Source organism: Coccinella septempunctata, chromosome 2, assembly GCF_907165205.1.
Source record: "Coccinella septempunctata chromosome 2, icCocSept1.1, whole genome shotgun sequence".
Classification (NCBI taxonomy): domain Eukaryota; kingdom Metazoa; phylum Arthropoda; class Insecta; order Coleoptera; family Coccinellidae; genus Coccinella; species Coccinella septempunctata.
The window spans coordinates 38,019,811-38,045,854 of NC_058190.1; the positions used below are offsets into that span (position 1 = coordinate 38,019,811).

General features: G+C 34.7%; 3 protein-coding genes and 1 long non-coding RNA gene across 5 annotated transcripts in view; 2 read left to right on the forward strand and 2 right to left on the reverse strand.

Annotated features, from left to right (window-relative positions):
* Positions 1 to 388: 388 nt before the first annotated feature.
* On the reverse strand, positions 389 to 4,497 carry LOC123306562 (probable ATP-dependent RNA helicase Dbp73D). Its single transcript, XM_044888614.1, has 6 exons — positions 4,330 to 4,497; positions 3,426 to 4,225; positions 2,885 to 3,079; positions 1,518 to 1,989; positions 1,000 to 1,219; positions 389 to 620 (listed from the first exon to the last, which is right to left on the reverse strand). Exons 1-6 carry the CDS (start codon positions 4,350 to 4,352, stop codon positions 447 to 449), a joined length of 1,884 nt encoding a protein of 627 aa, XP_044744549.1. The 5' UTR covers positions 4,353 to 4,497; the 3' UTR covers positions 389 to 446.
* A 992-nt stretch (positions 4,498 to 5,489) lies between these two features.
* On the forward strand, positions 5,490 to 12,438 carry LOC123308405 (eukaryotic translation elongation factor 2). Its single transcript, XM_044891035.1, has 11 exons — positions 5,490 to 5,638; positions 6,084 to 6,298; positions 6,352 to 6,545; positions 6,727 to 6,935; positions 7,019 to 7,278; positions 7,981 to 8,207; positions 8,541 to 8,957; positions 9,049 to 9,453; positions 9,584 to 9,861; positions 11,502 to 11,759; positions 12,004 to 12,438. Exons 1-11 carry the CDS (start codon positions 5,636 to 5,638, stop codon positions 12,070 to 12,072), a joined length of 2,535 nt encoding a protein of 844 aa, XP_044746970.1. The 5' UTR covers positions 5,490 to 5,635; the 3' UTR covers positions 12,073 to 12,438.
* Positions 12,439 to 12,661: 223 nt separating this feature from the next.
* Positions 12,662 to 17,497, forward strand: LOC123308406. The gene is made up of 11 exons (XR_006537119.1): positions 12,662 to 12,927; positions 13,123 to 13,176; positions 13,697 to 13,750; positions 14,143 to 14,280; positions 14,473 to 14,530; positions 14,718 to 14,760; positions 14,935 to 15,012; positions 15,205 to 15,245; positions 15,543 to 16,549; positions 17,051 to 17,195; positions 17,368 to 17,497. It is a non-coding gene; the product is annotated as an uncharacterized LOC123308406 (long non-coding RNA).
* The window catches only part of LOC123308404, a 38,735-nt gene continuing 30,091 nt past the window's right edge, over positions 17,401 to 26,044 (reverse strand). The window contains exons 10-16 of one of the 2 annotated variants that reach the window (XM_044891033.1): positions 25,345 to 25,580; positions 23,415 to 23,603; positions 23,181 to 23,328; positions 21,982 to 22,192; positions 21,022 to 21,215; positions 20,730 to 20,902; positions 17,401 to 18,731 (exon numbers count right to left, since the gene is read on the reverse strand). In XM_044891033.1, the coding sequence (XP_044746968.1) occupies positions 18,303 to 18,731; positions 20,730 to 20,902; positions 21,022 to 21,215; positions 21,982 to 22,192; positions 23,181 to 23,328; positions 23,415 to 23,603; positions 25,345 to 25,580 (1,580 nt within the window). In that variant the 3' untranslated portion in view covers positions 17,401 to 18,302. Of the gene's footprint in view, positions 18,732 to 20,666; positions 20,903 to 21,021; positions 21,216 to 21,981; positions 22,193 to 23,180; positions 23,329 to 23,414; positions 23,604 to 25,344; positions 25,581 to 26,044 lie in introns of both variants that reach the window. The other variant, XM_044891034.1, reaches the window with a different exon arrangement.

The following is a 26,044-nucleotide window of genomic DNA, read 5'->3' on the forward strand; positions in this document are numbered from 1 at the left end:
TTCTCTTTTTTTCCTACAGCATACACGCTTCAACAGCTTGTGAGAAACATGTGTAGGTTTTGTTAGTCTTAAGCTACATTCACAATCAATTCACGGGCCGAAGTGCACTTCGGCACGGAAGCTTAGCAGATGGCGTTCTCCGTTACCATTCACAATGAAATTCAAGACAAAATTTCTTGCAAGTTGCAAACTATCACTTCGGCAAGGAATTTCGTGCCGGCTTTAGATGATGCTGATGCTTATGCTTTGATCAGTTACATTTTTGATTCATTTGAGTATTTGGTACCAAGATTATTGCGAATGGTAAATTTCGTGCCGAAGTGCACTTCGGCCCGCGAATTGATTGTGAATGCAGCTTTAGACACCCTAGAAAAATCAATTCAAACACTTAAAAATAAACATTTTTCAACTCAAAAATATATGTACAAAGTCAAAACATTCACTATTCAATTTGAATTAACAGAATTAATCCTTTTTCTTTTCTTTCCTGGTTTATGTTTGGTACTTTTTATTTTGCTCAAATGATCCTCTTCTTCTTTGCTGAGAATTCTCTTCATTTGTTCTAATGCTTTTTTGTAAGTTTCCTCCAAAGATTCCATGTCATCAGTGGGAATATTAACCTTAAATAAAAATTAAAATAAATAAAAATTCTTGGTCAGAACTGAAATTGACAAAAAATATAAAAGCTATAAAATAACAGTAGATAAATTGACGAAAAGTAAAGACAGGTATGAGTTGGAAGATTTTTTCCTATCATATTTGAAGGTATCATAAATGACCCTTCCAGAGTAACTGCCTCCAGTTCCACATGCATTTTACAACATATTCTGAAACTTTGGTGTGGCTAGTTCCTTCTCAAAGAACCTTGATATTGGAGATCACTATGGACAAGTTATCGAGTGGGCCTCTCAAATAAAGCAAAATATAAAAAATAAACAAGAAAACCAATTACAGATACATGACCAAAGCAGCCATTTTCAAGGATATAATAAAACATACCTCAAGAACATTGTTCTTTTCTGCATGTTCAAGTAGAGACTTGAAATGTCCAACTTGTGTAGTATTTAAAAGCGTCACGGCTGTACCTAAAGTACCTGCCCTGGCTGTTCTTCCAGCTCTGTGAATGTATGTTTTCAAGTGCTTAGGTGCAGAGTAGGATATCACACACTGGACTTCCGGCAAGTCAATTCCTCTAGCCAACGTATCTGTGCATATAATTCTGGAATGATAATTGTAAAAACAAAATCAATTTACAACTTATTCAGATGAGATATTATTGTTCAAAAGAAGAGAGGCTACCCCATTTTACAATCTCCTCTTAATGATTTGTCTGCATGCTATATATTTTTCATTCATCTAACGCAGACCTAATACTATATCTTCTTGAGAAAATAGTAAGTGTATCAGCAGAAGAGAATAAGAATTTTAATTCATTTTATAATCGGAAAAAACTACTGAACTTCCTTTGTTTACTTTGAAAGAGAAAGGATAGACCTCAATCATAATTTTATACTTACATATCAATATTTCCTTTGGAAAATTCTGATATAAATTCTTTGCGGTTTTTCATTAGTAAATGTGAATTCATTTCTACCACTTTCAGTTCATCTCTGAATAGTTCTCTCAATAAAATGCACAATCTGTGTGCTTCAGTAATTGAATTTGTGAAAACTATTGTTCTGGTTAGATTGTGGATTTTAATAAATTTGTATAAGATCAACGGCTTGATATCTGTGGGGCAAACAATATACTTTTCTGTCAATTCATTTGGAGTAGTATATTTTCCAATGAAACTATCAGTTGCTTTCTGTTCTGACTCAATATTATCTTTTTTCCCTTCAACAACAGATGTGAATAGTTTCGGTTTGAAAAGAGCAATTTTCTGAAGTTTTTCTGGGTCCTGAGATAATGTGGCAGAAAAGAGAAGTTTCTGTGGTGGAAACTTTTTTAATGCCTTTAATAGGATATCATCTTTTGGAACCTCAATACCTGAAATGGAAAGTGTTGCTTGATTACAATTCAATACTTTGAAATCAAACAGAAAGATCCAAGCTTGGGCATATAAGAAAATGTAGCAGATTTACCAAAATTATTTGTTCTCTAATATCCTAAATTTGTTTCCTCCAAGTTTTGTTCTATGTAAACAAGGACACTAACTACTATTACATATGTTATGATAAAGATCAGCAAATACAGGATTAGTAACCAAAAAATAAATTTCATCAATTTTTTTTATTATGAAATGTGACAAAAATTATTTACTTGTGAATGACTTAAATCAACTGAAGTAAAAAATGACATTCCCCAATGTCAAAATTGATAAAAAAAATTATAAGGTTTCCATGAAAATAAATATACAGGCTGTCCCAAAACTAGTGAATCAAACGTCACACCACGATCGAGTTCAACGAAAATGTACCATTTCAAAAATATGTAATTAGAATTTTATGAAAATACCTAAAATTGCCGATTTCCGAACTATTTTTTTCAATTAATTTGTGATTAAGGATAGCGACCATATTAATCCTAGATTATTTTATTATCAGCCCTAATTGAAATTATTGTAAGTAATTGATCGAAAACATCAGTAAATGTAAATTAAAACAATTTTTTTCCACATAAGAATTAAAAAAAAATATGATTTTTTCAAACAAGAGGGGGTTTATTCTGAGGGCTGGTACTTTCACCTGCGAATAACTAAATTTATTCTATAGATAAGTCTTATTCTAAGGATAAGTAAGAATGGTGTCTTTTCACTTTCAGATAGTGTTGTTCATCAAATAAATCTGTCATTGAAACTTAAGAATAAGATACAAAAAGAAGGAGTACTGTACAGCACTCCAAGTGCTTAACAGACTAATTTCATTCAAAAAAGTAAACTTACGCCCTTGTTGTAGATGATTTTCAAGATGATAAAGCCAATCATTTTGAATATTATCCAATACTCTATCAGCTTCGTCAATGATGAGAAATTCCAGGTCCTGTAAGTCCAAATTTTTTGTATGTTTGAGATGATCTACCAATCTTCCAGCAGTACAAACCACTATATCTGCTTTACTTCGACAGGGAAAAACCTCATCTGAAGATATAATTAATTAATTACCTTTGATCAATGAATAAAACATTAGAAGAATAGAGTGATGATATCGCAGATTTGATTTAACTTATTCAGATATATTTTCAGTAGAGAATAGATTTTGCATTTGTTTTAGATGGGTCAAGTTGAAACTAATAAATAAACACTTGTCTAATTAAAGAAGAAAGGCATTACTGCTACTTGTGAATATTGAAATATTGCCAGATGCTCTCCTATTGCTATTAAAATTTTCTTATACCTAGTATAAGGAGATTTTATTACATTTGAAGAGAAGTATTTTTTGTACATATGAAAGAGGATGAAATAAATATTAGTAAATTGTTCTTACTTATCAAAATTTTCTGTTCTGAAGCAAAGTCATTTCCCCTAGTAATGAAACATACATCTACCTTCGTATCTTTGCAGTATAATTTGAATGTTTTAAAAACTTGTAATGCCAGATCTTGAGTGGGCAATACAACTAAGGCACGTATCTTTTTATTAAAGTAACTCTTCAGAGCTTGAATAACAGGTAAGACAAATGCTAAGGTTTTTCCACTTCCTGTTGGTGCAGAAACACAAATATCTCTTGGCTGTATAATTGATGAATGACTAACTGATCGTAATAACCAAGGAATTATCTCTGCTTGAACAGGAAATAAATATCGAACACCATTATCTTTAAGTTTCTTCCTTAAATCTCCATCTAGTTCTTTCATTGAAGATACTTTGGTTTGTAGCTCTTTCAAATCAGTGGAGATGACAGTGGGTTTAGCAAGCCAAGGGGGAAGTACCCTTGTTACCTTCTCCTTCTTCAAAGAATTCTCAGCACCAAGTACTGTAAAACCTTCAAAACTGGATGGAAGATCTTTTTGTATTTTATCAGTTTTTAGCACTTCTGCTTTTTCAGCATTCATTACAGCTTCACTTACACCAACATCAATAAATTCTGCCATGTCAATATCGGGTACATCCACAATTTGAGATTTTGTTTTCCGTTTAATCTGTCTTCTTATTGTAGTATTTGCAATTTTTTCAGCTAGATTCTTATTTTTCTCTTTCTTTCTATTTCTTTTTTTTAAGGCTATTTTTTCAAACAGTTTATTGAGGTTTTCTTCATCTTGTGGTTTTTCCTGTTCCTCCTCATATCTAAAAATTTATATTATAGGAATCATTCAAAAAAGTATGTAACACATTTTAGGGTCAAGAGATGACTGTATACTTATAGGCGATGGTAGTGTAACTATTCTCACCTTTCAACGTAAAACAAATCCATGCTAAATATTGCAATATAATACCAGTGTTCTAAGGGCACAATCAAGTGCCTTAATTAGTGAATTAATTAATTTGAGGGCAAAACTTTACTTTAATAAAGTGATTTTATTAGAGGTTAATCTGCTTTAGTTAGTTTATGTCATAGAGGAAATCTATGGTTATGTATACTGCCCATAGATTTCTTCTTCTTATTTTTTCCAGTGATTGACCCAGCTACTTATGGAGAGTGGAGCAGATATAAAAATAGATATATCTCTGGAGAAGAGATATAGAAGGAAAAATCTCTGCTCTGGAGTAGAGAGAAAGAGAATGATCGCCGTAAATGTGTCCCCGAAAACGGGGAACGTAGGCTAGGAGTCGCTGCGATCGCTACGGGGATTTTAGCAATCTCAGATTAAAAACTTAGGTATTAAAGTAGATTCTGTTTCCGATACTCAGCTGAGAACTGTTTTAAATGATATTATGTTATGGCAACAAAATTCTTCAAAAATATCTACTTCTGAACCATGTAGTTTTATTGGTTAGATATTCTTATTCAGAAAGCTACATTCACAATCAATTCACGGGCCGAAGTGCACCTCGGCACGGAAGCTTAGCAGATGGCGTTCTCTGTCCATTCACAATGAAATTCAAGACAAAATTTCTTGCAAGTTGGAAACTACCACTTCGGCAAGGAATTTCGTGCCCGCTATGGATGATGCTGATGCTTATGTTTTGATCGGTTACATTTTTGATTCATTTGAGTATTTGGTTCCAAGATTATTGCGAATGGTAAATTTCGTGCCGAATAGCACTTCGGCCCGCGAATTGATTGTGAATGCAGCTGAAGACACAGAACAGACTTACTTTATGGCTGAAGAGTCCACTTCTCACGAGGGATGACAATTTCGATTTCTTTCATAATGAATCTTTTTGATGGCATTATTAAATACAATCAAATTACTCCAATGTATATGAGATGCCGTATGAAAGCACGAGAATTGATTTGTTTCCAAAAAATTACAATTAAGGCAAAGATGATATCTTTGAATTAAGGTACGTCAGTATTTCTGAAGAATATTTCAAATTTTCATTTCATGAACTAAAACGTATGAAAAGTATGAATCACAGATTAACTCTTTGGTTGAAGACATTTTAAAGAAAGAAAAACAAAATTCTGTAGCCGTTACGTCAAAATATTTAATCTATCTGTGTGAAAGTACTCCATCTTCCTTTTCACAGTGGTGCGCCATCGTTGGCGTATAGATTTTTCGAAGTTTAAGTGTTAATCCAAAAACATCCAAGATGGTAAGTTAAGATTTAATAATTTTTATCGTATTAAAGCTTTCATTATGGTGGGATGTATATTTGTTCAATTATATGTTCGGAATTTTTTTCATCCTCTTACGTTCGAACGTGAAACATTGCACAACATTCTGGAATTGAAATATGTTTCTGTACGGGGGAGTTGCAAGGGGTTTATACCCCCTGTATCTCAAATATTGTTTTGATTTAGATTAAAGGTCGACGTGAATTTTAAGAAATTTCTATTTAAATTTAAATATGGTAGGCAATACAGATCTGTGGAGGTTATTGACACGTCAAACTAATGTTTTTGAATTATAATACTTATTCGTTTCTTAACCACTCGGGACTCGGAATAAATGTTATAATTCCAATTTATTTTTTTTACCCAGTCACAATTTTCCATATGGTCCAAGATTTATTCAATCATTTACTCTTCTTTTTCTAGGTTAACTTCACTGTTGATGAAATAAGGGCCATGATGGACAAAAAGCGTAATATACGTAATATGTCCGTCATTGCCCATGTAGACCATGGAAAGTCTACATTGACAGATTCCTTGGTCTCCAAAGCAGGTATTATTGCCGGTGCTAAAGCTGGAGAAACTAGGTTCACTGACACAAGGAAGGATGAACAAGATCGTTGCATTACTATCAAATCAACGTGAGTGATGAAAGTAGATTTTGTGACCTCATTATTGAACAAATTACTTTTAGTGCCATATCTATGTACTTCGAACTTGAAGAGAAAGATTTGGTTTTCATAACAAACCCTGACCAACGAGAGAAGGATGAGAAAGGTTTCTTGATCAACTTGATTGACTCACCCGGTCACGTTGATTTCTCATCTGAAGTAACAGCTGCTCTCCGTGTAACTGATGGAGCCCTTGTTGTCGTAGATTGTGTGTCCGGTAAGTGAAAGTTATTTTTGCGTTTGCATTGAAGTTATAGATTTTATTATAAAGGTGATCTGATATCTTTTTTCTGAGTTGAGCAAATTTTTTCCTTATATTTGCTTTTTTTCAATGCTAAGTTCGTAGTGAACATAAAATTATTAAAATAAATTTTAATTGTGGGATTCATTATTTCCAGGTGTCTGTGTACAGACTGAAACTGTACTCCGTCAGGGTATTGCAGAATTCATCAGACCAATTCTTATGATGAACAAAATGGACCGTGCCCTTCTTGAGTTGCAGTTGGATGCAGAAGATTTGTATCAGACTTTCCAACGTATTGTAGAAAACGTAAATGTCATCATTGCAACTTACAATGATGATAGTGGTCCTATGGGGGAAGTTCGTGTAAGTGTCGCTATTTGTTGCTTGTTCTGAATTCCAGCTTATTTCAAAGAGTGTTTTTTTTTATTGTTATATATTTTTTCCAGGTTGACCCAAGCAGGGGTAGTGTAGGTTTTGGATCTGGTCTTCACGGTTGGGCATTCACCCTTAAACAGTTTGCTGAGATGTACGCTGACAAATTTAAGATTGATGTCAATAAACTCATGAACAGGCTCTGGGGAGAAAACTTCTTTAACCCTAAAACAAAGAAATGGTCCAAACAAAAAGAAGATGGCAACAAACGATCATTCTGTATGTATATCCTGGACCCAATCTATAAAGTCTTCGACAGCATCATGAACTACAGGTGATTGTCCTTTTGGGTTTTTTGGTCCAAGTTTTTCATGATTGAGATTTTTATACTGAATTGCTACAGAGCGTATAAACGATTGTTATGCACCCCCGTATTTCATGAAAAAATTAAGTTTTTTTTTGAGATGTTGATTGGAATCTGTTGAAAAAAATTCTGTCTGATGTGTGCAATCTATTGTGGATACTCAAATCCCAATTTTAAAGTTAGTGTTCGAAGCCTGTTGATTTTAATGGGAATCTATAAAGCTGTTTTAGAATAATTGAAATAAATAAAATTAGAGGGCATGCTTGAATTCGCAATTTTTTGCATTTTTTTAAATTCACCTGAATCACAGGTCCCTATTCAGAAATGTTTTGTTTGAGTATGAGGATTTCTTCAAAGAATTTTCTTGTCAGATTATGAAAAGGGAATGTTCTTTTGCGAGTAAATGGCGATGCAATTGCATCGTATAAAAAAAGCGGAAATTTAGGATAATCCTGGACAAAAAATTTCTTCAGAAGAAGATCAAATAGTTTAATTCCTTCATTTAAATCACAGACTCTTGAAGCTCCGTGCTTCTGACGCTTGTAAATCTGGGTTGAAGTCATTGTAATATATCTACTGATTGACTTTGAAGGCAGATGTATTCTTAATCATGTTTTTTTTGTGATGATGAAGTTTTGAGGTTTCTAATATTCATACAAATTTCATTTGCAGGAAAGAAGAATACGAATCTTTGTTGACGAAACTAGGTATTGCCTTGAAACATGAGGACAAAGAAAAAGATGGTAAGCAACTCCTCAAAGTTGTTATGCGTACTTGGTTGCCCGCTGGAGAAGCTTTGCTTCAGATGATTGCCATCCATCTTCCATCACCTGTAACTGCCCAGAAATATCGTATGGAGATGCTTTACGAAGGACCACATGATGATGAAGCTGCTGTCGGTATGTATATTCAATACACATTGTAACTTATCTTGAAAAGTTTAGATAGTAATTTTTTCATTACTTTCCATCCTTTCTTGACAAGTACTTTAGATTATTTCTCTCTTGATAATTTTAACTTTGTTCAATATTTTCGAATCTCTCATTTCAATTCAGTTCTTAGTACTGTGTTGATCCATTAGATTCGTAAAGTAAAGTCACTACTTGCCCCTTTCAGAACATCTAATGTTTTGGAATGGTTTCCCTTAAGTGAGACATTTATATGATGAAAATTTTTTCCATATTCATTATCGCTATTTCACCTTGACCAATTTTTTTTTCTTTCATTTCTAGCCATCAAAAACTGCGACCCTAACGGTCCTCTTATGATGTACGTGTCTAAGATGGTACCGACTTCCGATAAGGGTCGTTTCTATGCTTTCGGTCGTGTCTTTGCCGGCAAAGTAGCGACAGGAATGAAGGCGAGGATCATGGGACCCAATTACACCCCAGGAAAGAAGGAAGATCTGTATGAAAAGGCCATCCAACGTACCGTCCTCATGATGGGTCGTTATGTTGAGGCCATCGAAGATGTTCCATCAGGAAACATTTGCGGTCTCGTCGGTGTCGATCAGTTCTTGGTCAAGACCGGTACCATCTCCACCTACAAAGATGCCCATAACCTCAAGGTCATGAAGTTCTCAGTGTCGCCTGTCGTGCGTGTTGCTGTAGAACCTAAGAACCCTGCCGACCTTCCAAAACTAGTAGAAGGTAATGATAAGTTTTTATTTATATTAGTAAATTTGGTTTAAAAATCACTTTATCCACACCCAGCGAAATTCTCATTGAACAATTCATTTAGGTTTGAAACGTTTGGCCAAATCCGATCCTATGGTCCAATGTATCATCGAGGAATCCGGTGAACATATCATCGCTGGTGCCGGTGAACTCCATCTTGAAATTTGCCTCAAAGATTTGGAGGATGACCACGCTTGCATTCCGATCAAAAAGTCCGATCCTGTCGTATCTTACCGTGAAACCGTCAGCGAAGAATCTGACCAGATGTGCCTATCGAAATCTCCCAACAAACACAACAGGCTGTTCATGAAGGCTTGCCCCATGCCTGACGGTCTTCCAGAGGACATCGACAATGGCGACGTAAACCCAAGGGACGATTTCAAGGTTCGAGCCCGTTACCTGAGTGAAAAATACGAGTATGACGTGACTGAAGCCAGGAAGATCTGGTGTTTCGGTCCAGATGGAACTGGTGAGTAATCAAAAAAAATATATATAGCCTCCTGAAATCGAAAAAGAAGTTCTTCTTTCCTCTATTGCTCAAAAAATGAAATTAATAGAAAATATGAATGATTGAATAAAATTGTGATATTCCTTTGCAGGTCCTAACATCTTGGTAGACTGTACCAAGGGAGTACAATACCTCAATGAAATTAAGGATTCCGTTGTTGCCGGTTTCCAATGGGCCACCAAGGAAGGTGTACTGTCCGAAGAGAACTTGAGAGGTGTGCGTTTCAACATCTATGATGTCACCTTGCACGCTGATGCCATCCATCGTGGTGGTGGTCAGATCATTCCAACCACCAGGCGTTGTTTGTATGCTTGCCTCTTGACCGCCCACCCCAGGCTTATGGAACCTGTATACCTTTGTGAAATCCAGGTAAGTCTGAGCAACTTTCCGACTGAATCGACAAAGGATCTTTAAAAACGACTTGAAATGGGAAAATAAAGACGAAATAAATTGACGGCCAGATTGGCCAGTAATTGACTAATCCATATTTCTTTCTTAACTTTTTTTAAATTTATTGGATATTTTCAATTCACTTGGATCACAAATAACTTCACCATTTGAATTCCAGTGAAAAAAGTGGATAATTTGCATATACCGGGTGGCCCACCCCAGACGCGGCGCTCATTTTGAGGGAGTAAATGGAGATATTTTGAAAATCTTTTTTTTTTGTGGTGTGTGTGTGTAGGATGTTCCAAAGCACAATTTAAAATTATTTTCATATATACAGGGTGTTCGAAAACAAAGATATAGATCATAGTTACACTTTTTTAAAACAACCTATATTTGACCTCAAAAATGGAATGGCAAGCTCAAGTTATGATGAGTTTCTTCAGATTACTTTATAGCTCTGAAGCACCCTTTATAAGATAATGGCGAAAAATCGAAAATATGGGTTTTTTTGAAGTGCAATTCATGAAGAAACTAGTTATGCCAGCGATACAGACAGAATTTTTTCGAGTAGACTAGTTGGCTACTCCTACATATAAAAGAAAATTTCAACTCTGGAATATACAGAGTGATCATAATTAATTCTCAAACATCAACTACAAATAATTGTCAAAAACTTTCTTATTTTAAATGGCACACCCGATATTTTCATATCTCGTTGAACTTACAAATTAATTTCAAAAGTATCTTCATAAAATTTTCCTACATCTAAACCTGATAGTTTCTGAGCAATTTTAGATTTTTACTTCAAAACTAGTAAACCATTTTTGCCATTATCTCGTAAATGGTCCTTCTAAGGTATACAGTGATCGAAGAAAATCATCATAATTTGAGCTTGCCATTCCATTTTTGAGGTCAAATACAGAGTGTTACATTTAAAAAAGTGCAACTTTGGTCTGATCTTGACCCTGTATATATGACAGTCATTTTAAATTTTGCTTTTGAACACCCTACACACACCACAAGAAAAGATTTTCGAAATATTTTTATTCACTCCCTCAAAATGGGCGCCGCGTCTGGGGTGGGCCACCCGGTATATAAAATAATTAAAGGTAGATAAAAAACGTTTTGAATTGTTCAATAACCTTGATGATAGGTGGCTATTTGCACTGTTTCAGTAAATATGGATTTAATTCAGGAAGCACATTTAGTTTATAGAAATTATTTTAATCTTTGGACAGTGGAGTTTATACTACTTTTATGCTTTCAAATTATATTTTTGGCTGCATGTAGGGTAGTTGGCTCAGAGTTATTCATGGTTTATAATTTTGATTTATTTTTTATTCTTAAGTTTTAATTTTCTTCTTTTTCCACCAAAGACAGCATTTCATTCTCTTTTCATGGGTGAAAAGTTCGCAAGTCGTGGAACATTAACTGATTTTTTGATTTTCGAAGAGCGCATATTTTATGTTGCGATCTCACATCATCAAAATTTCAACAATTTTCTGAATAAAATGAAAAAAGTGAACAATTTCCCAATCACCAAATATCCAATACGAAATTAAAATATTATAACTTTATATTAGAAAATTTGGTTTTAATTCTTTATCTTTTTTTCCCAGTGTCCCGAGGTAGCTATTGGTGGAATTTACGGTGTCTTGAACAGAAGACGTGGTCACGTATTTGAAGAACAACAAGTTGCCGGTACACCTATGTTTGTGATCAAGGCTTACTTGCCAGTAAATGAATCATTTGGATTCACTGCTGACTTGCGTTCCAACACCGGTGGACAGGCTTTCCCACAATGTGTATTTGATCACTGGCAAATCTTGCCCGGAGACCCAATGGAAGCTGGAACTAAACCATACGGAATCGTGCAGGTAAGAATACTGGGGTACTTTTAACTTTTGTCATGCCACCAATTGACAGCATTACACACTAATTTCGATAGGTGGAATGTTCGTACCTGGTGGAACAGGAACTGATATTTTGATTTTGATGGAGGTATGATTCAAATATACCTTCTGAAAGATTGAGATATTATACAGTTCTTAATTAGAAATTTCTACATCTAATGAGTTTTTTGGTTGTTTAAATATATAGCAATTTATTTTTCCCTTTCAGGACACTAGAAAGAGGAAGGGTCTGAAAGAAGGACTCCCAGATCTTACCCAATATCTGGATAAATTGTAAACATCTGGTATTTTAGGTTCTGTACAAATTATTTAAGAAAATTAAAATACACACTGAAAAATAATTTTGTATTTGATTCAACAGAATTGCGATCTATTATTGGCAGGGTGATGTAATGTCACAAAAATTCTTAATGCAATATGCTAAACCAGAATAACAACTGGTCCTATTTATTTCTGGTTTATAGGTAAGGTTGTTAAATTTTTAACGATGATTTTTTTAATTGGTAACTTTGTTGATGATGATATATTGTGACAATTGATATTTTTTCGATTTTTATTTTGTTTACCCTCATAGTGATTGAATTGTAAACATTTGAGGTTTTGTCCTTGAATGGAATCTTGTAATAAAATAATTTTTATGAAATGATCTTTCATTGAAAAGGGAATTCTCAGTGGGTCCCAAATTTTGAATCAATAAAGAACTTTACAATATCATAAGTGTTCAATCAATTATATGCCAGAAGTACTGACAGAAGTTTCATAACTGCAAATAAGGAGAACTGGAGATATTGAAAATCCTAGAAGCCACAAGAAAGAGCCCAGAGTTTCTGCTAAACACTTGAAGGTGAGTTCCATCAGTAAATGAATTTTTGAAAATTTTGTTCCACTTATACTAAATTCATCATTTGCATTAGGATATTAAACACTCCACAAATTTTCTAATTTTTTTAGTTTGAAATGATGATTGTTTATCACAGACCTGTTCTGAAAAAATTCTTGACGACATAAGAACGGCCAACTGAAACTTGGAGTAGTTGATCTAATTTATGAATCGTTTCCAATGTTTTCTCAACTCTTTTTCTTTATTTTCAGATTTGGATATAATGACTAGATGAAGTGGTGAAAGTTTAAAGTGAGTGTTTTTTTTTAAATCCTAGATTTACACATTTTTCTCATTTGTAACTGCTTATTTGATATGATGATTGTTCTTCACAGACCTGTTCTGAAAAATTTTTTTGACGACTCAAGAACGGCCAACTGAATATTTCACACTAATTCTTTACTCGGAAAAATATCTCTATATTCTCTCAACAAACTTTTTTTGCAGGTAGATATCTGGAAACTATATGATGTTGATAAGATAGCGAAAATGATTCAATGAGTGAGTATTGATTAATTGCATTGTCTTCTGTGTGAAATAACGTCCCTTTTTGAAATAATGCACGCAAAACTTCTGAAGATTCATTCATTACTGCATATAAATAATTATGGTTTAATCATTAGTCACTATTTATTAAGTTTGAATCTTCTTTTTGTAACTCTGGCTTCCGATATAAGTTGAATCTTCATACTGTTGGTGACTCCTCATGCTCAGATAGCCTTCATGTTGAAACCAGATCTCATCAAAACTCATCGCAAGTTTAGAGTTGTTGCAAGGAGGGAAAACTTTTATCTGTCTTTCTTTCTTTTCAAATCTATCTGATTTGCCCTACCTTTTTTCATGCATTAGAAATCGCATCTTCCACAGATTAGTTCTGAACCTAACATGATGATTGTTCTTCACAGACCTGTTCTGACCAAATTATGCGGACAAAAGAACGGCCAACTGACCCCGATAATTTCTAGCAATCGAATTATTTTTTTGTTGATTCACGCTCTGAATTCATTGTTTGCTATTTCAGATAACCTAACCACAAGTTCCAGGCTTAGTTCGATGTTGAACTCTCTTCTAAAGGGTGAGTATAGGAGTCCTAGAAAATCGGAGATCTGAAATCCAGCATGTATGGCCTCATATTTCAAAACTTATTGATAAAATCTTGAATTTTTATTTGTGAGTTGAGGGCAAAAAAAGATCGTAATTATTAGTCACTATTTTTTTTTCAATTATCAGTTTAATCTACGGGTGAAACAAATTGAAAAATAATTTTCAACATAACATTGGTAACATTGGTTTAAAATATTCCAATTTTCCAGTAGTTTTTATTTTAATATTTTCAATGATGATTGTTCTTCACAGACCTGTTCTGAAAATTAAATGATTACAAAAGAACGGCCAACTGAATTCAGTTTCCAATTTATGGCTACTTCTTTTCTTATGAGCATCTATTGATTTATTTTGTTCTTTCAGAACTGGAAAATTGTGGAACACGATGATTTTTATCTGAGTATAATCTCCAGCAGTTCAAAACAAGTGTAGAGGCACCTCATAGTGTTCAGAGCACCCACTATGTGATGTCCTTTCTTGGGGGATACAAAATGAAAAATGGTGAGTTTTTTTAAATTTGGAATTTTTTTTTAAATATTATTTCTTTATTCAAAAATAATGATGAATCTTTTCACCTCCATATTTTTGTGATGGGTTTTTTATGCTCAACAGGTCTGATAGTTTTTTGGAACTGTACTAGACCATTTCAATTTGCCATTTGATACTGTTTCTTAGGCTTTTTTATCTTTACAGAAATTGGAGGATATGACAATTAGGAATCTAGCAGAGGGAAATAGATGGACAATTTTTGGTGAGTAAAATATATATGTATTTTATGGTAAAATTCTGCAAGGTTATGATGATACTACTTATCTCCATATTTAACTATGATGGTTGATAATTATGCTCAACAGGTCTGATGCTTTTCACTACATTTAATTATTTATCAGCCATAAATCTACTTGAATTTAACTTATACAATCCTTAATTTCTTCCAGGTGTGGAATTGAAGAATTTTCACCAATAACTGTTGGGTAAATGGTGAGTACATTTTCATACTTGTTTCTTCATTGCTGATCATTATGATGATAATTTTTTTTTCCATAATTTATTTTGATGGTTATTCAATTATGCTCAACAGGTCTGAGATTAAATTGATTTGTAATTGATGAAAGAACTGGTTCCACACATATTCTATTGATTTCTTTTTTTCAGAACTTTACCAACTTGAAACACTTCAACTAGTCTCAACTCAACTTTTTTTTGCTCATCTTTGGCTCATGTTCTGTTGAGGTAGGTACCTTTTGTTTTTGAGGTTTTATGAGTTTTACATTAAGTTCAATTTCGTGATGATTGTTTTTCACAGACCTGTTCTGATAATTAAATTGATGACAAAAGAACGGCCAACTGATTGTTGATGAAATAAGTTTTCTAAATTGAAACTCTTGATGAAAATTGTTGAATTAGTTTTTTTTTTTTTTTCAGGATTTTCAGTGGAGAAGAAATTATGCACACATTGAGATGAGGTAAGTTTCAATTGTTTTTTGCAAGAATTAATCAGCTGACCAATTTAAAATAACAATTTCTCATAAATTTTCATGATGATACTTGACGACGGTCTTCTGATACAAACCTGAAGATTTCATAGTCAGTCTGAAAAAAAATCGAGAAATTTATTCCTGAAATTGATGGAATGGTTTGATGAATTCGGAGGTTATAATAGAGATATGAGATATTCGTTAATTAAATTTACTCATTTAACTTGATTTAATTTCACTTTTACTACATTTTGAGTCTAATTTCCGTCATTCATGAATTTTCAGAATCATTCATGAAATTTTACTTGTTTGCCCGCTGAAGAAGCTTTGCTTGAAATGATTGCCATCCATCTTCCATCACCAGTAACTGCCCAGAAATATCGTATGGAGATGCTTTATGAAGGACCACATCATCACGAAGAGACTGTCGGTATGTATATTCAATCCACATTGTAACTCATTTCAAAAAGTTAGATAGATGGTAACTTTTCCATTATTTTCCATCCTGTCTTGACATGTACTTTGGATTATTTCTCTCTTAATAATTTAAACTTTGTTTAATATTTTCGAATCTCTCATTTCAATCCAGTTCTTAGTATTGTGTTGATCCATTAGATTCGTAAAGTAAAGTCACTACTTGCCCCTTTCAGAACATCCAATGTTTTGGAATGGTTTCCCTTAAGTGAGACATTTCTATGATGAAATTTTTTTTCATATTCATCATTGCTATGTCACCTTGACCAATTTTTTTATTTTTCATTTTCAACTTTTCGTGTCATTATGTACTTGTCTAAGAAATCATTCATTAAATGATTTTATTCTCACTCACTCTTTTTTCGCTCATTAATGAGTTGCACAACTTTCTTGCTCAGAAGTTCTATATTTCAATTTTTGTTAAGATAATATTTACACTAGCTCGTACTTTGAGTTCTTCCAACAGGAGCTTATGGACATTCTGCAATCTTGCTGTAAATCTTTTTGGCAATATAAGTGACATCTGCCATCAGGGCAATTCTCCTTGTATGTGTTCTTTTGGGAAGGCTGCATAAACCCTCCCTAAGTGTAGCATTCCTAAAAATCTGAGATAGTCACTATCGATTCCAAAATTTTCATGATGAATATTCTTCACAGACCTGTTCTGACCATTAATTGATGACAAAAGTGTTCTTTTGTCAACTGATTCATGCAATAATTTGTCCCTCTTTTCTTCATTTGGAACGCATTCAAGAGGAATTTTTGTTTCAGGTATTTGGTATTGCACTGAGGATATTTCTCCCTCGCTGACATTTGAGGTACTATTTTTTTTATTTATTTGAATAGGTAGAGTGTGTTCATTCAAACTTGAAACAAAAGAAGAACTTTGAAGAATGTATGTCTTTGAAGTTTGTATTCTTTTCAACTTGTTTAATGATGATAATTGACGACGGTCTTCTGATACAAACCTGAAGAAACCATTAAGTCAGTCTGAAGAATAATTAATTGAAACGAAAAATAGCTCTTTTTTCCCAACAAGTGCGAAAACAGATACTTTCCCGCACGCGTTCGTAAAAGACAATATTTTCCTATGAATTTTTTTCCCCATTTTTTCGCTTACTTTTTCCATTTTCTAAATATTTCCGTACCAGCGCAGAAATGAATCTTTTTCTGTCAATAGCCAGAGAGAAATTAACTTTTGGAACTAAAATGAGTCTAGGAAAGTGGAAAAACGTTTATTTCAAATTTGAAAGCACGACTCTTGCTGATGATTGAATTGTAGTTCATTTGATTGTTCAACCATAATTCAAATTTTACAGGTACTGGAGCTATGAAAAATGGGACAAAACTTCTGATTACCACAAAATCTGAAGCTACAAATTACCGGTCATTCTCAGGGATTTAGAAAAAAAAATGAGGAAATATCAAATCATTTGGTGTTTTTTCTCATTTTTGTTTGGAAAGGTATGCTTGTATTTTTTATTGTAATTTTTTTAAAAGTTTTCAAATGATGATATTTGACGACGGTCTTCTGATACATACATGAAGTTAATTTTTAGTCAGTCTGAACTTCAACATGAATGACCAAGTTCAAAAATGGCGTGTTTCGATTTTTCATTCAAATTGAATTTTTCAGGTAGGTAGGTGTGACGTCTGAAATTTGAAGCTGTAAAGAAGATGATCCTTTATTTTTTCATATCATAGTAAGTAAACATTTTATAAAAATTTAACATGTAAGGTACATAATAATAAATATAACAAAGAAATAAAATGCATTTTTTTTTCATGAATTTCTTTCATCTCCTACTAGGGAAAAACTAATCGGTAAACAAAATTGTTTGTACAATGATGCCGTTTCAATTAATTGCACATCAAAATGAAGAGTATTGAAGAGAAGAGGGTGGAATCACCACCTAAGAGTTATTGTTTTATAAAATAGTACTTAGCAGTCTCTTTGAATATATACAAATATCCACTGATGAAAATGATTCTCTGAATGTATTTCAAAATTCGAACTAAATTTCACTATGAAGAATGAAAGAACATGAAGACTAGGTGCGCAGTAAACCAGGTATCTGAAAATTCCTAATTTGACCACAACTCTCGCAAGGTAGTGGAAATAATTGAACCAAGCTTTTCTTAGTGGATTTCTCATATACTGCTGGATCGACGAAGCTTTTTAGTTACCCAGTAAATTGCAACTAGAAGAGAATGGTAATGGTATTCCAAATGAACTAGATTGTCAATTCATCTTGGTTTTCTATGAATGAATGTATACCGGATATATACTACATCCACACCACAACTTGCAGTCTGTTCAAAAAATAGCTGCGACTGTTGTGTGGTTGAAAAATGGTACGATAACTTGGCCTTTTAGACTGGCCAAAATCGTCATACACGTGAACAGTATTCACGTAGTTGGCGAAATCGGGCTTAACTTATACGAACAGCTACGTCACTTGTGGCCAAATTATACTGTCTAGTTTTTTCTAGATATTGTCACTCAGTTGATATACAATGTAGATACGCCGAGAATCAAATCCATAGCGGTTATATTACCCATTACGGCACTTATTTAGGTTGATTATTGTAATCAACGTACACCCTCACTACTTCGCCTGAATACTTCCTCTGACTAGGCATGAAATAGAAGTCAGGTTGCATGTCATTAGGCGTCGTCCTATGTCTGTCGTATGCGGTTCTAGGCAAAGAAAAGGTACTTCGGTCGGGTTGATTGGCCGGAGGGTAGGACCCTCTGGCTGGCCTCTGTAACGACCTCGTGTGGTCCATGTTTGGAGGCTGGTTTGGCACGCTAGGAGGTCGTCCTTGAGGCCTCTGGATCCTATGTCCCGATTTCTGGGTGTTCGTCGAGTTTTCTGGCCGTGATTTGCCGTTGACTTGCTGAGGTACTTGTTTTTTCTCTTCTGCTTCGTAGACGTCAAATGCGTAGTTCGTGTTTGCGGAATAGTCTTTCCAAGCGGAGTTTGGTATAAGATGGTCCTGAAAGTAATATGGTCAGAGTTGTGATACAAAAAAAAAGATGAATTAAGTGCAATGGACAATGAGGTGTCTTCTGTGGAGAATTTGACCAGAGTTGAATGGTTTTGAGAACTGGCAAAGTACTTTCAGTGAAATGAGGTGAACACTGATGTGAAATCAGCAGTTTTTGCCAGTTTTTTTATTACCCGTACGATCACCCATCCAGGCACATTACTCGTTCAATGCTTCTGTATATAATAAATAAATAATAACTGTTCTTTAATGGCCATCGACCGAAGTCATTTCCAAAAATGCAGATACGCGAACTACTACTTGGCATTTTGTAGGAATTTGTTCCTCATGAATTATTGTAAAATTGCAGTGTAGGCTTCGAGTTACTTTATATATGATTTTTATGAAGACCCTGTTGTTTCAGAGATACAATAATATAATTTTTTTCTCTGGTGATGCGATCACCACAAATTTTCCCAAGTATTACTAATACTTCAATGGTATATATAGTAGCGAAAAGCGCTCTGTTTCAGTCTCATGAAATTTTACGCAGCCAAGTTCTCAGAGATTTCTTCGCTATATACTCTAGTCGATGAGGACATGCAGATAATACCACAGTTACCACACTATAAACAGTAGGTGTCTATACTGTGGTAATACATTTTCAATATTTTCATCAAAAAAGAATAATATATACCGAGTGGTTTCAAACTTTAAGGCGTTCGGAAAATATATATGGACCAAGAGCCAGTAAAACTACCTGTGTCTTCTAAAATAGGCTTTGTAGACCCTACCACGATAGGTGATAACATTGAGTAAGTATTAATGAATACTCAAGGATGGTGACATATATGCAATCGCGGGGGTATCCTACCCACAGTTGAGCGTGTTGAGCTAATGAGATATGTACACTTTACTATGAAACACCGTGTACCTAAAAGTGAGAAGTGAGAAGCTTTGTCTCTTGAACTGAATAAATAATACTGAAGACTGATCTTATTGAAATCTGCACCCATAGAGAACATATACCAAATTAGATAACTGTTCATTTTCCTCATAATTAAATTGGAATTCGGGGTTTTTAACTGAGAATGGGGAATTCTCCACAATTTGGGTTAATTATCACAGCATATGCAAGTTCAAACTGAATAATTATGAGTTTCATTCATGAATTTTTCAAATGCACCGAGGAAACTATTCAAAATCATTCTTCAAATACGTGGTTTTAAAATTTAAATAGCTTCGTTTCTAGTTTACAATTTGGCAACAACGCCTACTAGAAAATAAAAAGAACAATGGCTTGTTTATAAAATAACAGCTGTTGATTTACAGCCATCATAAGGCGCGTACTCACTGGCGAGCCTCAACAGCAACCGGCTATAAAAATCCCATAAAATTTTACGACCTTCCTCGTTCGTCGCAGACTTTATACACAGCCATTTTTTTTTTCTCCTCAAGATAGTGTAATTTTTGTCCTTTATTATCAATGCATATTTTAGTCGATGTTGCCAACTTGTGCAATAGAAACGAAACGCTTTAAATTTCAAATAACCTTTTTTATTTTTCATTTTTAAATAAATTTTCAAAAAATTTTTTGGGAAACGGTTGAAATGGTTATTTGAAAATGTGACGTTTCAAAGATATTTCATAAAAAATACATCATTTTCGTCTGAAGGAGTATTCCCTATTGGGTTCTGAATATAATGAAGGACGATTTTCTAAATCTATTGTTTCCGTTTCCCCCATATACTAAACACCTATTACAAAAGTAGAAGCCCATCTAAGAGCTTGTGCAAGTTAGAACTTATTATCTCGAAGAGTTGAATCGTACCGTTTTTCTAGTAAAAACGGCTTCATATATGTTTTTCTTCCGCCGCCTGTGTTATTTTCCAAGCCCCACACTACTTCCGTCAAAAGCTTGAAAACATCTAATTAAGAACATACTTGGTTTTCACATTCTGAAGGTAATGAGGAATGATGGCAGTTTTTCATTCACAGTGAAGTTACCTTGTGACTTTTGGGGGATGCACCACTGGTTTTATAGATGGTGCAACTTGCTTGTACTATAGCTACCAGAAGTAATGCGGCAATGCAGCCCATAACGATGTAGAGTTTCGTTTCTGATAAGTTGAAGAAGGAATCTTTCGTCTCTGAGGCCTCAGGGATGAGGTTTGAGATAACTAGAATAAATAAAAAGAATTGATGATACATGATTCGGAGGGAAGGAAATAAAATTGACACTGACTATTCATTTTACGAAATTTTTCTTGCGTTAACTGAAACATCAAATGAGACTCACCGCTTACAGGCTCGAAGACCAAATATTTGGGATCTACTTTGAGATTTCCAATTTTTCCACTCTGGACACTTTCTTGTAGAATTTTATACACGTTTCCATCATTTCCTTGCGTATCATCAGATAGTGCTCTTCCCTTTTCTACTGCTGCTTTGTCAAGTTGTACATTCATGGCTGCTACCAGTTGTTTATTTTCTCTGTTCAAAAGGAAAATAGTTGAAAATGCTTATTTTTTCATTGGAATTGATAAGATATTCAGTCTCTTTCTATTGTCAACTGAAAGATCAGGTCATGTAAATTGAATTTCCAATTCTTGAGTACCACTAACAGTAAATTGTAGTAGTATTATGCACTACCTATACATTGTGTCCGAATTCAACGTTCAAATATTCCAGGGGGTAATACTAGAGGGATTATAGGGATATGAATCCACTTGTACATCTCACGAGCGCTAGAGCCTCTTCAACAAGACCTCTAAAATCCAGTTGATTTGCTTTGTCAAAATTTAGCGGATTCGAATGGTACATGGGATTTTTTTGGATGAAATGAAAATTGACTCTCCACCCCCTGAATATATGATTAATAGATAACGATATTACCAGGACATGATAAGAAGTTCTCATTGAGAATTGAAAATAAGTCTAACAAGAGTTTACTGCAAAGAGATAAATTCTAGAAAACTAATACGTATCGAATCAATTATTTGCGAAGGATTTTTTTGGAGAATTCTTTCAAGGTCTTCGACCTCAAGCCCGTTTGTAAGGGCCGAGAATTCTCTACCAAATTTTGGTAAGAAAACGACAGAGAAAGTGCGTATGTAACAAAGATATTAATATCTTTGGTATGTAACGGTAAAGTATTCACGGCGCATGAATTCTCGAGTAAATTCTCTAGAGAATTCTCGGTTGTTGCAAACGAGATGAGATGAGAGATGATATTATTCCAAATAGGAGAAGTCCTTACTCTCTCAAATCCATAACTGATGCTCTACGGTAGCCTGGAAGCTTCCTGAAGATTGGATTGAAGTTCTCTTGGATGGAATTAGATAAATCAGTGTACTGTACGGAGCCCGGGTCTGGAATAATGAAGTTTTCACCCAAATCTAGGATTTTGAATTCGACGTTATATCCTAGACCTGGTGGCTCAGTTGTAGCAACAACGTCGTATAACTCATCTGGAATATTAAAAAAAAATCATTGATTAAGATTGAGAATCTGAAACTGGACAGAACAACGAAATATCAATAGGACGAAGAAAGGTAAGCCGATTAACGAATTGAGAGAAGTTCACACAGAAGAAGAGAGAGTTCTCAGAGAACTCAGAGAAGAGAGCTAGATGAAGGCTTTTGTAATATGCACTTGATTAAACTCCTCAACAATTCACAATTACCTTTAAAGGTTCATAAATTTTTTGTTTTCATAAATACAATTCCACTGGTATATTAGGTGAAACTAAACTTGAAAAATAAAGACGGCTGTGCCCATACCCAATCTAAAAGACCGATCTGTTCGTTCATTAATAAAACGTAACATTATTGATGGGACAAAACTGCGACTTTTGAAGTTTTATATTTGCCAAAATCTCTGTTTAAGTTATGTACTGGGTGGGAGCCTCAAAGTAAAAATGAATCACTGAAAACCATGAAAATAATTTTTTTAATGGAAAAATTTAATTTCATAGGGATATCGATCGTTATATCGGATGTGCCGTGTGCCGGTTGTTTATGTACTGATGACATCTGCAAGCTTAAAAAAAGGTTTATTCGCTGTTACAAATATCGGCCTCCTCTAGCTCATCGTAGTGCTCTTCGGCATTGCCAAGGAGGTTATCAATGAAACTTTGAGGAATGTTTTGCCAAATGTCCATTAAAGCATTGACGAACTGCTGTAACGTCTGCGGTGGGTGAGCTAAGCGGAGTAATTGTGATCTTGCAGACCAGACATGTTTCATACAAGACGCAATGAGAGATGGGTACGTAGGCGGAGTTGATTGTGCAACAAATGATGTAAATATAAATAATTCTAGAAATATAGATGAATTACATTATACAGGTGAGAATAGTGCAGTGCTGAATAATCAAAATGATTGTTATCAGTGTGCAGTGAATTGAACAGTTACCGAAAAACGTAGCTACATATTTTTCATATGATAATTGAACTCACCATTCCCACAAGATTTAATGCATATCCTTTGTGAAGAAATCACAGGTACGACTTCGTGTTTCTTTGTTTTTTTATTCACCGAATGGAATCCGCCCCCTTTGACTGGGAACATCATGAATAAACATTTATCGTCCGTGAACGCCAAATCCTGAAAAAATATAAATTTCAATATGGTAGGCGTTGTTTCAACTTCTGTTGACCACTTGAGATATTTCGATATGACATATGACCTACCTTGGGATCTCCAGTGTTTCTCTTCCGCGTGAATGATAGAATTGTGGCACCATTCTCTATTTTCCCCTCTTTCTTGTCAATATTCTGGGATGGATCGACGGAAGGCATCGAGTAACCTATAATCCAGGTGTCCATCAAGAATGAACGTCCTGTATTTTCGACCCATCCGAGAATAGCGTCAGTTTGAGACTGAAAAATTGAATTAATTCATTTATTTTGTTGTTTGGTGGTGATATGAAGGCGTAAATTCGGTCAATAGGCATTTTTCGAATAGGTTTATCTGAATATACAGGGTGACCCATTTCAAAAGATCCACTGAAATAACTCCTTGGGGAGACCCTGGATCAGAAAATGTTTCAGATGAAAGTTTTTTAGTCTTCAGTGGGACCTCGAATGCAGACATTCAATCTGAACTTTTTCTTTGCAGAATATTATTCTTCGTGAAAAACTAGAAACAATTTTTTTTTGCTATGAATCGTTAACGAGATATAGTGTTTTATTGCGTTACCATAGCAACGAACAATAACTCATTAGAAATGTCCACTGACATTTCTTCAACAACAACAACAACAAACTTCACACTTGAAGTTTGAGGTCAAAAAAGTAAACCAGAGTGATGCAATGAATTAAAAGAAAGAAGATGTCCACCGAAATTGTGAAAATCGAAAAATTGGAGTATCGAGTCATCATCAAGTACCTGTATTTAAAAGGGTTAAGCGGTAAGCATCAGAGTTACGAAGATATGCTCAATACCCTTGGTGATCAATATCCTTCGTATGCGACCGTGAAAAATGGACTGCAAGCTTCAAAAGAGGTAAATTTTCCATTGAAGATGATGACCGATCGGGAAGGCCAGTTTCTGTGTCAGTCCCCGAAACTATCGATGTAGTACATGACATGATTTTGTCAGACTGTCGAATTGGGCTAAGAAGGATATCTGAAGCACTGAATATTTCATACGAATGCGTTCATCATATAGTTCACGTCAATTTGGACATGGGAAAAATTGCTGCAAAATGGATCCCCAAATGTTTGAATGTTGACCAGAAGCGTGCAAGGATAGAAGCATCGCGTTCGATCTGTGCTCGATTTGAAAACGATGTAGACTTCTTAAACCGAATTGTTACTATTTATGAGACTTGGGTACATTTCTAGGATACAGAAACAAAGAAAAAATCGATGGAATTGGCGACACTCTGGTTCTCCAAGACCTAAGAAGTTTTGTTCTGCAGGGAAAGTTCTTGCTTCAGTTTTTTGGGATTGGTATAGAGTAATTATGATTAATTTTTTGGATAAAGGTAGAACAATAACCGGACATCACTATTCGATATTACTGACCACTCTACGGGAAAAATTAAAGCGAAAAGCTATCTAAAGGCGTTTTGTTTTTGCAGGACAACTCCCCTGCACACAAATCTCATGTTACCATGCAAAAAATTCGTTATTTAGGGTTTGAAATACTAGAACACCCCCCTTATTCACTAGGTTTGGCTCCATCCGACTATCATCTCTTTCCTCAACTGAGTTTAAAAGTTTAAAAGGTCGTAAAGGTAAATTTCCTTCCAACGAGGATGTAATAAAAGCAGAGGAGGTGTGGTTTGCTTGCAGAGCAAGAAGGTCTAGAGACGTTGCAGCTTCGCTGTAATAAATGTATCCAATTAAGGGGAGTAATAAAATATTTTGACATTGAAATTTTGTTTGGTTTTATGTAGGCTAAGAATTTTTCAATATATCATCGTATGTCTCAAAATCCCATTTTTCCATGGATTTTCAACAGCCTGTATCTTTTCAACGGAGCGGAATTGGAAAAAAATGGTGAAGGGAAAAAGTGTTTCTTTTGACCTTAGGAATCTTCTGTTATGTAAAAGTTTAGAAAATTTACACTTTAGAATGGTGACTTACAATGCGAATAAATTAGAGGCTTTCTTACCATTCTCTCATTATCAGAAAATCCTATTCCAGTCCACTTGTCGGTGTGCGAGGTTGTGATGGTGAACTTGATTTCATCGGTCCTGGGAAGGTATTCCCATTTTGCTGAGTATTCGCAGGTCAAGTTGGCAGAATCGCAATTACGAGGTGTTTTCCATTCTCCACCGCAATGAGTATTTTCTGCCGTATCGCTGGTAGCTCCAATTCCGGCTGGCAGGATCGCCTTATTCTCATCTTCTGAAAATGAGAAAGCAAGCTGAATTATAGGCAGCATAATCCCAGTGCGGATCTAATTTTTACACTGTGACAGCTGCAAGAGAAGGCCCGTGAACAACAATCAAGGATCTATACAGCCTACATCGATTTAAGTAAGTGTGAATCGCGGAGCGCTATGGAAAATCATGGGACGCCTTGGAGAACCCGAAAAATTCTTAGCAGTGTCAAGAGCCTCCATACCAACAACACCGCTAGAATACAGCATAATGGCTCTAAAACCGACCATTTCTTAACCAACTCTGGGATAAAACAAGGCTGCGTGTTAGCGCCTTTACTGTTCAATATTTTCGCCATAGCTGTCTCGATAATGGCTGACATGAGTATGCCTGTAAGAGGTGTAGGAATAAGATTCAGATTTGAGAGTCCTATTCAACCTGAAGCGCCTCAGAGCAAAAACCTGTACAAAGTTTATCACGGAACTTCAA

What these genes read in the sequence shown, in the direction of transcription:
- LOC123306562 (XM_044888614.1), bottom strand. Translation starts at nt 4,352, where the DNA reads ATGGATTTGTTTTACGTTGAAAG. An exon ending in GATTTGTTTTACGTTGAAAG is followed by an intron (nt 4,226 to 4,329) that starts GTGAGAATAGTT and finishes ATAAATTTTTAG; the next exon opens with ATATGAGGAGGAACAGGAAA. An exon ending in TCCAAAGGAAATATTGATAT is followed by an intron (nt 1,220 to 1,517) that starts GTAAGTATAAAA and finishes TTATCATTCCAG; the next exon opens with AATTATATGCACAGATACGT.
- LOC123308405 (XM_044891035.1), top strand. An exon ending in TGCATTACTATCAAATCAAC is followed by an intron (nt 6,299 to 6,351) that starts GTGAGTGATGAA and finishes AATTACTTTTAG; the next exon opens with TGCCATATCTATGTACTTCG. An exon ending in CCTTCCAAAACTAGTAGAAG is followed by an intron (nt 8,958 to 9,048) that starts GTAATGATAAGT and finishes CAATTCATTTAG; the next exon opens with GTTTGAAACGTTTGGCCAAA.